The sequence below is a fragment of the Eptatretus burgeri genome, chromosome 2 (genome assembly GCF_056783735.1).
Source record: "Eptatretus burgeri isolate ZD-2024b chromosome 2, Ebu_testis_v1, whole genome shotgun sequence".
NCBI classification, from domain to species: domain Eukaryota; kingdom Metazoa; phylum Chordata; class Myxini; order Myxiniformes; family Myxinidae; genus Eptatretus; species Eptatretus burgeri.
The window spans coordinates 93,673,273-93,688,026 of NC_140962.1; the positions used below are offsets into that span (position 1 = coordinate 93,673,273).

Here is a 14,754-nt window from a genome sequence, read left to right on the forward strand (position 1 = left end):
CCAGTCTTTTCGGTAAAAAAGCCATTATTAACCTCCGCCATCTTCAAAGATGGACGGAGGTTACTGTTTTCACCCCTTTCTGTTTGTTTGTTTGTTTGTTTGTGAACAGTATTACGGAAAAACTCCTCGACGGATTTCGACGAAACTTGGTGGGGGGGGGTGGGTATGGTGCAAGGATCATGCCATTAAATTTTGGACTTTGTCCCCCCCCCCCCAAAAAAAAAGTTGTTCGAGAAATTTTTTTTTTTTTTTGCATTTATACATGTTTTAAGTGATTTCCAACCGCCCCCAAAAAAGTTACCCCCCCCCAAAAAAAAATAGAATTTTTTTTTCATTTCTACATGTTTTAAGTGATTTCCAACCCCCCCAAAAAGAGAATTTTTTTGCATTTCTACATGTTTTAAGTGATTTCCAACCCCCCCAAAAAAATTGTTACCCCCCCCCAAAAAATTGTGAGAGAAACATTTTTTTTTGCATTTCAACATGTTTTAAGTGATTTCCAACCCCCCCCCCAAAAAAAATTGTTAGAGAAAAAAAAACAAAATTTGCAACTTTTTTCAACAAAATTTCGATTTTTTTTTTTTTTTTTTTGCATTTCTATGTTATAAGTGATTTCCAACAAAAAACATGCCAAAATTATAATTGCGGCTGATTTTGGAACTTCAGGTGGATATACCCACGTAAAATCAATTTCTATCTCAAGGAATCTAGTTATGACGAATGAATTGAGTATGTAAAAGGGAAAATTGCAAACTATAACTCTGTGAGCACTGTTGACGTCAAATCGAATGAATAGGATATCAGGTTCACTTGAGTGACCTAGCAGTATTGGCGGCGGAGGTTTTGCACTCTACCGAATGCTCCCCCTCTAGTTTGATTTGTAAATTGCTGCTCTCCTGAAACTTTTCGCTGAAAAGTACCCATTATTGCCTGGAGAACAAGAGTCAAATGATATTCATCACATTCAATGGGTTTGGAATCAACAAAATAGCATTATAGATTACATACTCAACTCTATTTTGAAAAGGGAACTGATAATCGTGATAATGACAAACTCAGAAAATGTCAAATTATTGCACACTTCACTTTGAAGCGGCTACGGTTTACTGTCTACTACCATTCTACCAGGACACATGGTACAATATGAGTTTCTGAGCTCAAGTGTACTGGCTCTGGATCAAGAAGTCAACACTTTTACAAGCAATGCGACTTTGCATTTGCACATTCTAAGCTAGGCCGATATCTCGGTCTGTGTCTACTGCATCTGTCTACTGGCATTCTCCTTCACAAGCACACAGTCCAGTGCATTGCAGATTATCCTTCTTGCATTTGCATAGGTTTCTTCAGCCTTTTTTGCAGCCCCACGACACCAGCTCGAAGCAGCTTTTTGAAGCCTCAGGGAGTGTGGTCCAGAGCGGTTCGTAGGACCCATCCTCTGTTTGCCGCCAGCCCCAGCTTGGTGATGCAAGTATGGGTTGAGGGACCAAGACCTGCCCCCAGACATAGCCACCCTGGAAGACTGATCTCTTCACATGCTGTTCCAAAGCATTGTAGGTAGGTGGGATGCGTGGGACGGAGTTCCTCTTGGCGAAGAATTTCTTTCTGGCCTCGTTGACGTTTGTATATGGACTGGTGCGGTCATAGAGGAGCACCACAAACCTTTCAATGCAGTGCATTGTGTCATCCTGGATGTTGACTACACCAATATTACCAATTACAACACCACTTCCACCACCACAACAAAATACTTCTGAACCTGTCACTGATGCTGTGTGCGAAAATGGATTTTCCCATTAAAATGACCATTTTTCCCCAAAACAATGGTTGGAAATATAATAAATCAACACAAATGACATTTGTATTGTTTTCCTTTGTAAATGCACATCACATGGAGTATTTATCACCTCTGAGAAACCTACAAAGAGACTAACAATGACAGATATCCAATGTTGTTAAAGTAGAATGGTGGCCATTTTGGAAAATGGCCGCCAAAGCTGACCAAGGCAAAACTTCGAGTGGCTCCATATCCAGAATTGTTCAGAATGCATTAGTCAACATATGTACCAATTTTGGTGCTTTTATGAAAAGTCAAACAATTGGTTTGCTATGCTGCAGTACTACATGGTGGTAATGGTAAATGCATCAGGTAATGCATTTACCTTTGAGATATGTCGAGTTTGATTCCTGGTCCGTCTCTAAACTGTTGGTTGGTACTTTGCAGGCAATGCATTGTATCACAAAGTACTCCGTCTCTGATAGACAATAAACTGGGGACAAGTCTCCTTGGATGAGATGTGTACCTGAAAGATCCCATGGTGTCTTTTTATGAATTTTGAATTCCTGCTCTGGATGTCACTGAGAAGCCAAAGGCAAACCACCAGACCCCTCCATGCGACTGTTTTAACAGCTCTGAACCTGCCTTTGGGCAGAACACGAGCGAGAGAGCATGAGCAGCAACATATCGTTTGAAAAAGTTAATGGACATCAATGTTTTGTTTTGTTTTTTGGAGACATGATCGAAGTTTGTGGAAGAGCGAGAGCAGAACGGAAAGGGGGAAACGCGAACAGCAGGGTGGAAGTGAGTGAGATCAAGAGGAGGGGAGAAGGACACATGGGGGTGAACAAGCTGCACCAAGAAGAGGAAGGGGAACCTGGGAATAAAACAGAACAGGAACAAACCAACCCTCAACCAACAAACTAAAAGAGGTGGGTGGTGGGGGGGGGGGTCACAATTGGAGCAACGTCGATGGCACGCCACAAATCCCCACACTTCCCACTTAAAGTGGAGTTGAAAGATGGCAAAAAGTTCCACCAGGGATGATCCAACATCAAATTTTGAGGTTTTTTTATATTTTTTTTTCCATTTTGACCCCTGTGACCTGAAGTTTATTTTAGTATTCATTTATTTATTTACTTGCCTTATTCAAACAGTGTGGGGATAATAATCCGGAAGAGGGGAGTGCTTGGGAATGGGATCATTTGGGGTGGAAGAGATCATGAGTATGGATGGGGGATGACCTGAAGTGGTGGTGAACAGCTGTCTTGAAGCCTTGGAGGGAAGAATGGGAATGAACAGACTGGGGGAAGTTGGTTCCACAGGTGAGAGAAAAGAGGAACAAATGAGTATAGGTGAGCAGAGAGCCTGGGGCTTGGGAGTTTAACAAGATGTGTACAGTATGTTTGAGCCACGGAGTATGTGTGAGCACCATCATGGTCAATGGATAAGTAGATTGTGGTATCATCAGTGTAACAGTGATAGTTGATATTGAAATTGAACGAAAAAACAAGTGGATGTGAATCAAGAGTGGACCAATAATAGATATCTCAGGGGAACACCCTCAGATCGATTTGATTTGAACCACTGAATAGCAGCTATAGGGATACTAAAACGGTGTTCATTATAACGACACGTGGAGCGCATACATCCGCCAGGCTCAACGGTTTACGTTTTGTATCCCACTGATGGGTCGGATCTGGAACCGGACCTGAACCGAGATCGAATTGGCCAACTCATCCACCAAGTTTTGTCATAACTCGCCCACAACTTTTTGAGATATCGTTTTTCGTTTTTAGCCCTATCTATCAATGGCGAAGAATCACTTAAAAAAAAACAACAAATTGTACTATCCAGATCTTCACCAAAATTGAATCGATTCGTTCTTGTCACACACCCAACCTATCCACCAAATTTCTTCCGAATCCGTCCATAACTTTTGGAGATATCCTGCACACAAACAGACAGGTGTAAACATAACCTCTGTCCATTGCAGATGGTGGATGTAAGAATGGTCACCTGTGTCAAAATAATCTGATAAGTGCAGAAGTATTCAAACTTATCAGTCGGTAAGATGCCATGGAATGGTTCAAGATGCATCATCATAAACAGACCCTTTGTATTTAACTAATATAGTTTTCAAACTGTGTGTATGCATCAGCAATGGTAGGACACCAGGGTTGGATAATGGGGTGACCATGGGCAGCACTCTTGAATGACAGGATGGAGGGGCACAATACAACAGACACAGTGAGTGAGTTGGTTCCACAGATGAGAATATAGAGATGAAAGAATGTAGGTGAGTGTTCTGATTGGAATTGTGAAGGGTAACCAGGTGGAGGATCTTTGGATAACATGTGGTGAAACCTGAGCAGGTTGGGAGAAGACTGACAGACAACAGTCCAGTACAAGCGAGGCCAAAGTTAGGTGATAGAACATGGGAGTCTCAAACTGCCTGCAGTATGCGAGCCCCAGACCTTGGGACTTTGTCTCCTGCTGAGATGTGTCAGTAATGCCTCGAGCCTTTGGCTCGATTGCCTGCAGGTGAGCAAGATGAGGAAGAGCTGCACCATCCCTGAGTGGGGACCCATACATCAGATGAAGACCTCCTTCAGTCTACACTTTACTTGACTCTGAGCAACTCAACTTGGCACTGTAGAAGCTCTACTGAGGCATCGGCCATCCGTTGAGGCCCGTGGAAGACTGAGTTGAAAAGTGGAAAAATAGTTGTTGCTTTTTTTTTTCCTTAGCCTTATAGTGCAGGTACATTTAATAACTATTATATTGTATGGGTTGTTTTTAAAGGTCGGGGCAGTGAAGTTCCTGTGCCGAGGTGGTAGAGTTTGGGCCAAGATGATCAGGAGTTAAAATGATAAAGGATTGAAGTTGATCCCACTATCAGCAACTTGAGATAAAGGTAATTAAATATAATGGACTTGTTTCTCTAAGATTTTAAGTTAAAATTTTGGTCACATCATCATGAGACGAGTATTCCTAATAACAACAATAATAATAATAACGAGAAGGGCACTCGGTCGAGTGCATACCTCTGCCATGTAGTGCCTGATCCACAAGAACGGATCAGGCCCAATCAATACATTTTTGAAATTTCAGGTGATGCATCGTTTTTGGCCCAATCTCTCAATGGTGAAGAATCACTTTATAAATTAAATAATCTTTGGATCCAGATCTTCACCAAAATTGAATCAACTCGACCTTGCCACACACCCAACGTGTCCACCAAGTTTCGTCTGGATCCACCGACAACTTTTTGAGATATCCTGAACACAAACAAACAAACAAGCAGAAAGGGGTGAAAACAACCTCCTTCACCTTCGGTGGTGCAGGTAATAATTGTATTTATAGAGAAGAGGACGTTCAAATCATGACACCAATCAGCCACCCCTTCACCCCCTCCCGTCTTTTCCCCAAGTACCGTATAACCAGATACCCTTTTATTTGCCAGACAGCCTTGTAAGTACAGTTCCATGGTAATCCAATTGCAATATCTTGTGACCCAAAAAATACTTCCAGACAATTGAATGGGATTAATTATGGTCTACTTGGTCACAGGCAGTCTGATGGGAGAAAGGTGTTACGCTCCAGTTTGAGGGAATTCCTGTGCAGTGAGGCGATGCACCACCTGGGTATCCCAACGACTCGTGCTGCCTCGTGTACCACCTCCGACACGCTAGTGCTTAGAGATCCCTTCTACGACGGAAATTCCAAAATGGAGCACTGCACTGTGGTTCTTCGCATCGCCCCCACCTTCCTACGGTATAAGCTTTCCCATCAATTGATTGGGGTAAACATGGCTGCAGAAATAGTTGGCAAGAAGGCATTTGCATTTATTTTCATGTTAAGTTTTTTTTTAATCACAATGTTCTGTTTCTGAAAGTGATTTAGTGCTTTGTGTGGCTAACTTTCAGGAAAAGAGGTAAAATGGGATGTTGTCAACACAACAAACTGCACTAATGCATGAAGTGTATCTTCTTTCTTTGTTTTTTTTGGAGCAGGTTTGGTTCATTTGAGATCTTCAAGGCTTCAGATCCAGTGACTGGTCACTGTGGTCCAAGTGTAGGACGTAGTGACATGAAGGCCACCATGCTAGATTACACTATTCATACCTTCTACCCTGACATTTACGCAAAGTACAAGCATCAATCTACAGAGATGTATGCCAGGTTTTTTGGAGAGGTGCGATGGTTTTTCCAAGTGTTGTTGAAAATCTGATTGAAATGGGCTTGCACCTCTTTTCCCTGTACATTAAATGTCTCTTTCCGTTGATTGAATGTCATTGGGAACAAATGACGTATCGGCAGAGAAGAATGGCATAATGCAGAACATGGATATAGCTACGCTTTCAAATGTAATGTTGCAATTGGAGGTGGCTACATTTCAAGTTGGAACTCTGAGCTAGCTCTCGTGAATTATACGAGTAGTCATGCCACTTAGATTTGTACATCATGATCACGCCAAGTTTTCCCAGACTTTAACTTGCCATCTGTCTTGCAGGTTGTCCGACGTACAGCACGCCTTGTGGCTGATTGGCAGTGTGTGGGTTTCTGCCATGGCGTCCTCAACACCGACAACATGAGCATTTTGGGCATTACCATCGATTATGGACCCTTTGGCTTTATGGACAGGTACTGCACAGATAGTGAAGGTGCTTCTCCAGTGATATTTTTGTGTTTCAGGAAAGTGACAGAATCGCTTTGACTTGGTGCACTTGCATTTTTAGCCTGCCGGTCTCATTTTGCCATCTGATGAAATAGGCTATGATTACAAACTATCTTGCAGCTGCATGGGCATAGTGTTGCTCCCTGAAGTGCACCTCTTTCAGAAGTGGTGTTAATTTGTTTGCACTATGTACTACTACTCGTGGGTGTAAGATCCCATGGAGACCTTCATCTCACCTGTGCCAAGTCTCCTCACAGCAGGCTTGATATTGTTGCGGTCTACCATCCGACTCGGTGGCCCAGTTTGAATCTGGTCAGCCTCCCAGTGACGATGTCAGCCTCCCATCGCAGAGACTCCCGGTTGGGTCCCTCACCGGACGCCGTGTTACCATGCCGATTGAAATTTCTGTTCTGGGTGAGTGACGTGCTCAGGCAGTCACGTGACAGATCATATCTTTGGCCGAGCATACCAAATCACATGATGCAATCTTATCAGATCAATCAATTAATCTGCCTTTAACAGAACTAGATTAGAGACATCAGACAAAACTGTCGCAAGCAAGGATTATGAGTCAGAGACCAAGTCAGGTTTCTAGATGTACATATTCATTAAAATGGCAGCAAACATAATAAAGCAGCAGCAAACAATCTCCCAAATTACCCACTATGCGACACCCATGCAATAATCAGATATGTACAGTCAACTTAACGAAATACCTCGGCCCCACATTTGCTCAGCAGAGATGAAGACAATTTGGTTATCGACATCCCCCCCCCCCCCGACCTGGTTCGGTGGACTCTGGAGAGCCCGGTGCTCAGAGGTTGCATGAGCTGAAGGCCTGCAGCTCCTGGAGGGTGTGGAGTTCCTCCCAAGACAGTTGTGGATGGTACTTTTCTTTTTTTATGGTTGATGCTCAGTCTTCTGGTACCAAACATCAATGGCCGTGAGGTTCGCACCAACGACCCCCTTCCCACTCCAGGGCACTGAGATGCAAAGGCTGTGGCGCTGCTCTCCTCCACGTCTGTGCCAGGCCCATCTTGAACAGCACGACCCGGCACACCCAGCGCAGAGCCATCTATCACCAGCGGTGAGGCGAGGAGGTTAGAGAGCCTAGGACCGACAACCAAACACCGACAAGAGTGAGAAATTACTAGTACTTTTATTTCTGCCACCCGGCACGTAACTCTTCCTATAGTCATTCTTTATCCACTTGGTTTGTGACTCGCTCAGCCCGTGAAGACTTTATGAGCATTCGGGGAGACGAAGTGGGGGAAGAAACAAGGAATGAGATTGAAAAATGGGTTTAGAAATGAAACAATTGGTGAGGTAAATGCTATCAATTACATACGCAATGCATCTTTCACATGTAATCCGATACACTTAACCAAATGGATACTTTAGAAATAACTACTGTTATACTGAAGATGATCTAGCCCCTAAAGATCATTGCCGCAACGTTTCTAATTTGTGGTGATTGTGGTAGTCGTTATTGGGTGGGGGGGGGGTGGGAGAAAAAATTAGATGGGTTAATTCCATCTAAAATTACAGATGGCCTAAGTCCTGCAGAATTGGCATATTCACCTCCGCCACTGAAAGTGCACGGAGATTATGTATTGTTATGTGGAATGGGGGAGGGGTAGGGGGTGGATCCACAGCTAGATTGTGGTAAGTGTGGTATGGTCCATGTGATTACTTGTAGGTTAGATTTGCATGTAACAGGAACTTGTAAGAGTAAGTCGTTTTGTTACGCGTGACACTGAGAGGGCAGCATATGTAATTTATGACAGAATTGTCAGGATAAAATTAAATGCGTAAACACCTCTTGTTTGCGGGTGGGACCGGGTGAGGACTTCCGGTCACAAAAAGGCACACGGAGAAAGCGCCACACACTTAAAAAAAAAAGGCCATAACAATCTCTTAGACCTATGTGTGCAAGCCATTGTGGCATAATGCACTGTGGGGTCCAGAAATGGAGAAAGACATTATTTTTGGGGCTACCCCATGGGTGAAACGACCTGAAGGAGGACTTGCAGGAGGAGGAGGCCCAGAAGAACGAAGAGGAACTGAGAGGGCACATGATGTCAAGAAGTGCCTTGAGAAAGGATGGAGGGCAGACCAGGAGGACTCGTGTGGTGGAAAAGATAGAGAGGATCCCGAGTTTCTCCTCGACGCTGGTGCTCTTTGTGGCTGGCTTGCCTCGCCTTTGGCTCTGTCTTCGTCTCTGGCTCAGTTTTCATCATTGGCTCTCGTCATCTTGGGCGCTCTTCAAAGCTGGTATCGTCATCTAGCTCCTGCGTCAAACGAGCTCCAGGAAGTCCTGCATCTACATTCCACGCATCGCCAAAGGAAAGTCCTCGCCTGAAATTTTAATGTTTGTACAAGTGCAATCGGTAAAGAGTACAGTAGCAAAGAATAAAGCTGGTGCAAGCTTCGTGGTTCGGGTGGCTGCCTTGGGATCTTAGGGTCCTGAGATTGAGCCCCATTTGCCACCGAATTAACATCAGGTAGGGTTGACTCAGCCTGTCATCCTTCAGAGGTCGGTGAAATGAGTACCAGTGTGCTCGTATAATGGTTGTATCGGCGCTGTTCATGCCTGCAACTGCAGTGCAGTAATGTTTATCCTGATGAAGCAGCACTTGTATGGAAGGAAGGAAGGAATAACTAAACGCAGTCAGTGTAGGACCATTTCAGAAGTCCGTGGAGGCAGACAAAAATTCTTCAGCAATGAGGCATAGCACATTGGTGAGCCTCAGACGTAACGGTATTCACCTGTTTGTTTGTCTGTGAGCAGGATATCTCATAAAGTTGTGGATGGATTCGGACAAAAAATTGGTGGACATATTGGATGTGTGACAAGGACAAATTGATGATATTTTGTTGAGGATCTGGATGCTAGAATCTTTAAAGTGATTCTTCACCATTGAGAAACGAGGCCAAAAATGCTATATAGCACAATATTCCAAAAAGTTGTGGATGGATGACAAAACTTGGTGGATGAGTTGGTTACGTGACAAGAACACATTGGTTACATTATTGTAAACGTCCGGATGCAGATCTGGCCTATCAGTGGGATACGAAAGGTTAACTGTTCAGCTGGTTGAGGTACTGTATGCACTCTGCCGAGTGACTTTTTTTTTTACCTCCGCCACCGAGGGTGGAAGGAGGTTATGTTTTCCCCACTGTCTGTCTGTTACTTGCAAAACCGAAGAATTTTCAAGTATATTGGTTTGTCGATTTTCTTTGCCTGTCCATCAATCACTTACAGGTCACAATTTTAAACCGATCTTCACGAACCTTCACCACATGGTAGATTTTGTCATAAGGAAGAAGTCTATTGTTTCTGAGGTCCAAAGGTCAACTTAGGCCAAAGGTCAACAACTTCGGTGAGATCCTCAAATTTGGTGAGGTGAGGAAATGATAACTTTGGTGAGGAAAGGTCAACAAATCGGTGGTATTTCTAAAATCCTCAATTTTCATCCCATTTATTTGACATTTGAGGAGGATTTGCTTATCAAGTCATGGAATTCAACCAGCCAATTATTTTTTAAGGACAACATAGGCCGGATTTCTAAAATTGTCAATTTTCATCCGATTGATTTGAAATTTGAAGAGGAGTTGCATATTTTGTCATTGAATTCAACCACCAATTATTTTTGAGGTCAAATTTGTTTTATTGACTTTGCAAGTGTTGTGCTCTGCATGACATCTTCTTCTTTATTTGTGTGGAGGATATCTCAAAAAGTTGTGGACAGATTTGCATGAAATTTGGTAGGTAGTTTGGGTGTGTGACAAGGACGAACTGATTAGATGTGGTGAACATTTGATTCCAGATTCAGATCTGATAAAAAATTTTCAGTGATTCTTCACCATTGAGTGATCCGGCTAAAACGATATATAGTACAATATCTAAAAAGTTGTGGACAGATTTGCATGAAATTTGGTAGGTAGTTTGGGTGTGTGACAAGGACGAACTGATTAGATGTGGTGAACATTTGATTCCAGATTCAGATCTGATAAAAAATTTTCAGTGATTCTTCACCATTGAGTGATCCGGCTAAAACGATATATAGTACAATATCTAAAAAGTTGTGGACGGATTTGAATGAAACTTGGTGGACATGTTGGGTGTTGGACAAGAACTAATTGATTTGATTGTGGTGAAGATCCGAATCCGGTTCTGGATACAATAATTATTTAATCTCTAAAGTGATTCTTCACCACTGAGAGATGAGGCCAAAAACGATATATAGCATGATATTTCAAAAATGTATTGGGCCCAATATATTCCCATGGATCAGGTCTTACGTAGCAGAGGTATGTGCTCTACCAAGTGCCGTTCTTGTTATGACTTGTAATACCCACTCCCACTCGGCACTAGGCAGTGTTATGTGATGCAACACATTTACGTAGACCTTGTGTCCTCCACCCCTACCCTGAACCCCGGGCTATTAACATGTATATTTTTTTTTGACTGGCTAGAACATTCCGGGCACACCCCGAGTACAACGATCAGTTTTTGACTCGACAGTTCAGGAGTGTATTCATATAAAACAAACAAATAGACACTTCTTGAATTGTGTTGTCCTGGATATGACCCAGATAACTCCGAAAGGCCGATGCATCTATAAAATGACCACGGCTGCCGTCTACAACAATCACCTTTGGTCGGATCCTCATGCCCAATGTCTGTTTACTGAACTGGAAAGATGACTGAAGTAGATGGGGAACTGTGCCGGTGGTCACATAACAGATGTTAACTAGCAAAGTACCCGCCCACAGTTATCTGTTGAATGGCGTTGGTCCCATCTCGATCGGATGAAATTGAGAAATTGACGTTATCCGGTGACCTTGACCCCGTGACCATTGACCTTGACCTTGATCCCCTTATGTCCGTTCCCAGGGATCACATATGCCAAGTTTCATCTCATTCTATCCAACGGTTTGGCCGTCTATAAAGGACAAACAAACATGAAAAATTAACGTTTTAGTCAATTTATGATGTCATAACTCGAAAACCAGAAGTCGGAAGTGAATGGCGTCAATGGACTGTGTCATTTAATTTTGATTATCTGTCGAATGGCGTTGGTCCCGTCTCGATCGGATGAAATTGAGAGATTGAAGTTACCCGGTGACCTTGACCCCGTGACCTTTGACCTTGAACTTGACCCCCCCCCCCCCCGCCCCCATGTCATTTCTCATGTCCCAAGGATCACTCATGCCAAGTTTCATCTCATTCCATCCAACGGTTCGGCCACCTATAAAGGACGAACAAACAAACAAACATACAAACATATTCTATCTTTTTAGTATAGTAGATTGGCAGAGTGAACCAACGTTATGCTCACCGCACCCTATCGTCTATCAAATAGCCAATCAACCGCTTGGGATAATACCCCCAGAAGTGCTATCTTGGATAAAACCCGAGCAGGTTAAGTTGAGACATAACGCCAAATATTTCATGCATTTACAAGCGAGCAGAAATGGCGGTTGGAATTCAAATCAGGAATTTGTGGGAAAACACAAGTATCGGCAATGCAAGCAATTCACACAATGTATAAACTCCTCCATGAGCTTGAGATGACTGCAAAATATATACGTTTCATCAGCTCTTTGGAACACAATTAACAAATTGATGCAGTACAGTCGTGGAATTTGAACCTAGGATCCCAGCTTCAAACAATTTGCTGAGATGGGAACAATAAACAGATCCCAACAGGTATTGCATGGAGAAGCAATAATATCAAAATGTATTGTTCCACTGCTGTTGAATCCTAGTTTGAAATTAATTGCATGTTTTTATCCTCAAAGGTTTGACCCCAACTTTGTGTGCAACGCTTCTGATGATGGCGGGCGCTACGCATTCAAACAGCAGCCTGGAATTTGCCATTGGAACCTAGCACGCCTTGCGGAAGCTCTGTCACCGGAGTTACCTTCTGAGCGCAGTGGCCCACTGCTCAACGACTTCCAGCCCGAGTTTGATGCCCGTTTCTCAGAAAACATGCACCGGAAACTTGGCCTGCGACAACAGGAACTGCCTCATGATCCTGACTTGGTCAGCAGCCTTCTTGAAACGATGCATTCCACAGGTTTGTCCTTGTTTGATTTTCAGCAGCGTCTCGCGTAGCGAACGCTGCTCATAGAGAGCTCGGCGTTGTTGTTGTTGTTCTTCTTCTTGTGAAGACAAAACCTTAAAGGTCCGCTGACATACAAAAGTACATAAATTTCATTTATATATGTCCTCGAGGAGTTTTTCATCGTGATTTCAGATCTGACAATTTTTTCACAATACTCATTCTGTAAAATGTAAAATTAAAAAAACAAACCTCCTTCGGGAACGCCCCTAAAAATTCTCCTGAAAGGGGCGTAACCAACATGACGTCACGTACAGTATGTCAAAGGCTGCATGTTAATTACTCGGGTTGGTGGTCTCCGTGATTCTATTGGCTTGCTGTGTGTTTCCACATTTGATTGGTCGACTCAATCGCTTCGTTCATTTCTGCTTTAAAAAAATCGAACATTTGGTTTTGAATAATGGATGGCATGGACTTTCATTTGTCTGGTAGCAACAGTGAGTGTGAGAGAAATGAAGGATTTTGGTCTGAATCACATGGAGAATTGTCGGATAACATAGTCGCGGGAGGTGAAGTTCAGGCAGCTGGAAATGAAATACGGCCTTACCAGATCGAGCCTGAAGCAGGACAAGCAGAGAAAAATGGCGATGAAATTCCCGGAGTTCATGATGATCGGGAAGACATCGAAGGAAGACTTGGCAATAACAACTGGTTAGACTAAATCCTATTCGTAATTCAATAATGTAAATTCAACTTGCATACTGCTCGATATTAGAAATATTTTAGTGAGGTGACGTGAACAGCGCAGCGCAGCGGGCATGTTGCACCGCGGTGAATTAATCACAAACAAGGCCAGCGCATCTCATCGGCCGTATCTCTCCGCGCGTCAAACGAAGTAATCTCGCTGTCCGGATGTGATGAAAACTTGTGTGCAGAACACACCTTGCGATACAATTGTCTCGAGTAGTCCGATAAATCTGACGTTCTGTTGCATTTTTATTTATTTCATTACTACTGTCGTCATGTAGCACCAGTAGAAAACAATGAAGAAAAGAGAATAATAAAATAAAGCCACAGCACGTCAGATTTATCGGCCTAGTCAGACGGATGACAGATTTATCAGACTCGTCTCAACTCTAGAGTTGACAAGTAACTTTTATTAGCATGCACACAATGTATAAGTCAATGCGTAAGAGTCCCGAGGCTATGAGGCCATGTAATAGGACAGACACATTTGTCTTTCATAGTTGTGCAAACATTTATTTTCCCTTTTCTTTTATTACAGCATTTTGGCTAAATGTTAATTTATAGCTTGCCAATGGAAGCAGTACCTTCACTTTGAAATAAACGCATGTATGTCGAGTGCAGCCATACCTGGCTTGCATGGATGTGGAATCGTACCTGTCCCAGCAGGCTGGTTTCAACGAACAATTCAATAAGCTGCAAAATGTGGGTGCAGGTTTTTCACATTGTTTGATTTTAAAATTATCTCCTTGTGCCTTGAAATAATGCAATATTAATCGTTAGTGTTTTACTTGTATGTCACTGTAATTTTTTTTTTTTAATGGAAAGGTTCAACAGTCAAACTTTATATTTTGTGTACTGTCTTTGAAGTGGGCGCTGTGAATGATGCTCGTGTCGCTGGGGCCTTTCCAGTTTCCCCTCGTCAGCTTCACTTTAGATGTCCATATTCTCCGACGATTATCATCTTTCGGGAATACATGAAGGCTTACACCGTTTTGCTTGTATTGCTGCATCCTGCTACGATACATCTTGCAGGCATTTTCGAAAGTACGGATAAAACTCTTTAAAACTTTCGCGAAGCAATCACTGGAATTAAGACGATCACAGAGATTGCACTAACATGTGCAAAATGCATTTGTATGTACTGTATAAGGTGCGCGACATCTCGACTCTCGAGTCAATCCACTCTGTGCGAGTTACTGTATGTGACGTCACGCTGCGATTCGCTGAAGTCCATTTTTTTAAGGGGCGGGGCATAGCAAGTTGTGAATAGCTCCAGAAATGATCTAAATATTGCTCTAATTATCCCATTTTTGATAAAAAAACGGGTGATTTCTTCACTCGGAAGGTCAAGTTAATATATCAATAACAAGTTTATTTTGCATGTCAGGGGACCTTTAACCTCTAGGATTCTGCTCTTGTATATACAAGATCCGGATCTCCTTAAATACTAAGCACATGTACACATCCTCGCATTGACGGTGC

At 42.9% G+C, this 14,754-nt stretch overlaps 1 protein-coding gene across 1 annotated transcript in view; it reads left to right on the plus strand.

The window, feature by feature from the left end:
- Nucleotides 1-14,754, plus strand: part of SELENOO (selenoprotein O) — a 70,709-nt gene that overhangs the window by 17,970 nt on the left and 37,985 nt on the right. The window contains exons 2-5 of the mRNA XM_085870313.1: nucleotides 5,348-5,551; nucleotides 5,791-5,971; nucleotides 6,290-6,420; nucleotides 12,263-12,540. Coding sequence (XP_085726439.1) covers nucleotides 5,348-5,551; nucleotides 5,791-5,971; nucleotides 6,290-6,420; nucleotides 12,263-12,540 — 794 coding nt within the window. The remainder of the gene's footprint in view (nucleotides 1-5,347; nucleotides 5,552-5,790; nucleotides 5,972-6,289; nucleotides 6,421-12,262; nucleotides 12,541-14,754) is intronic.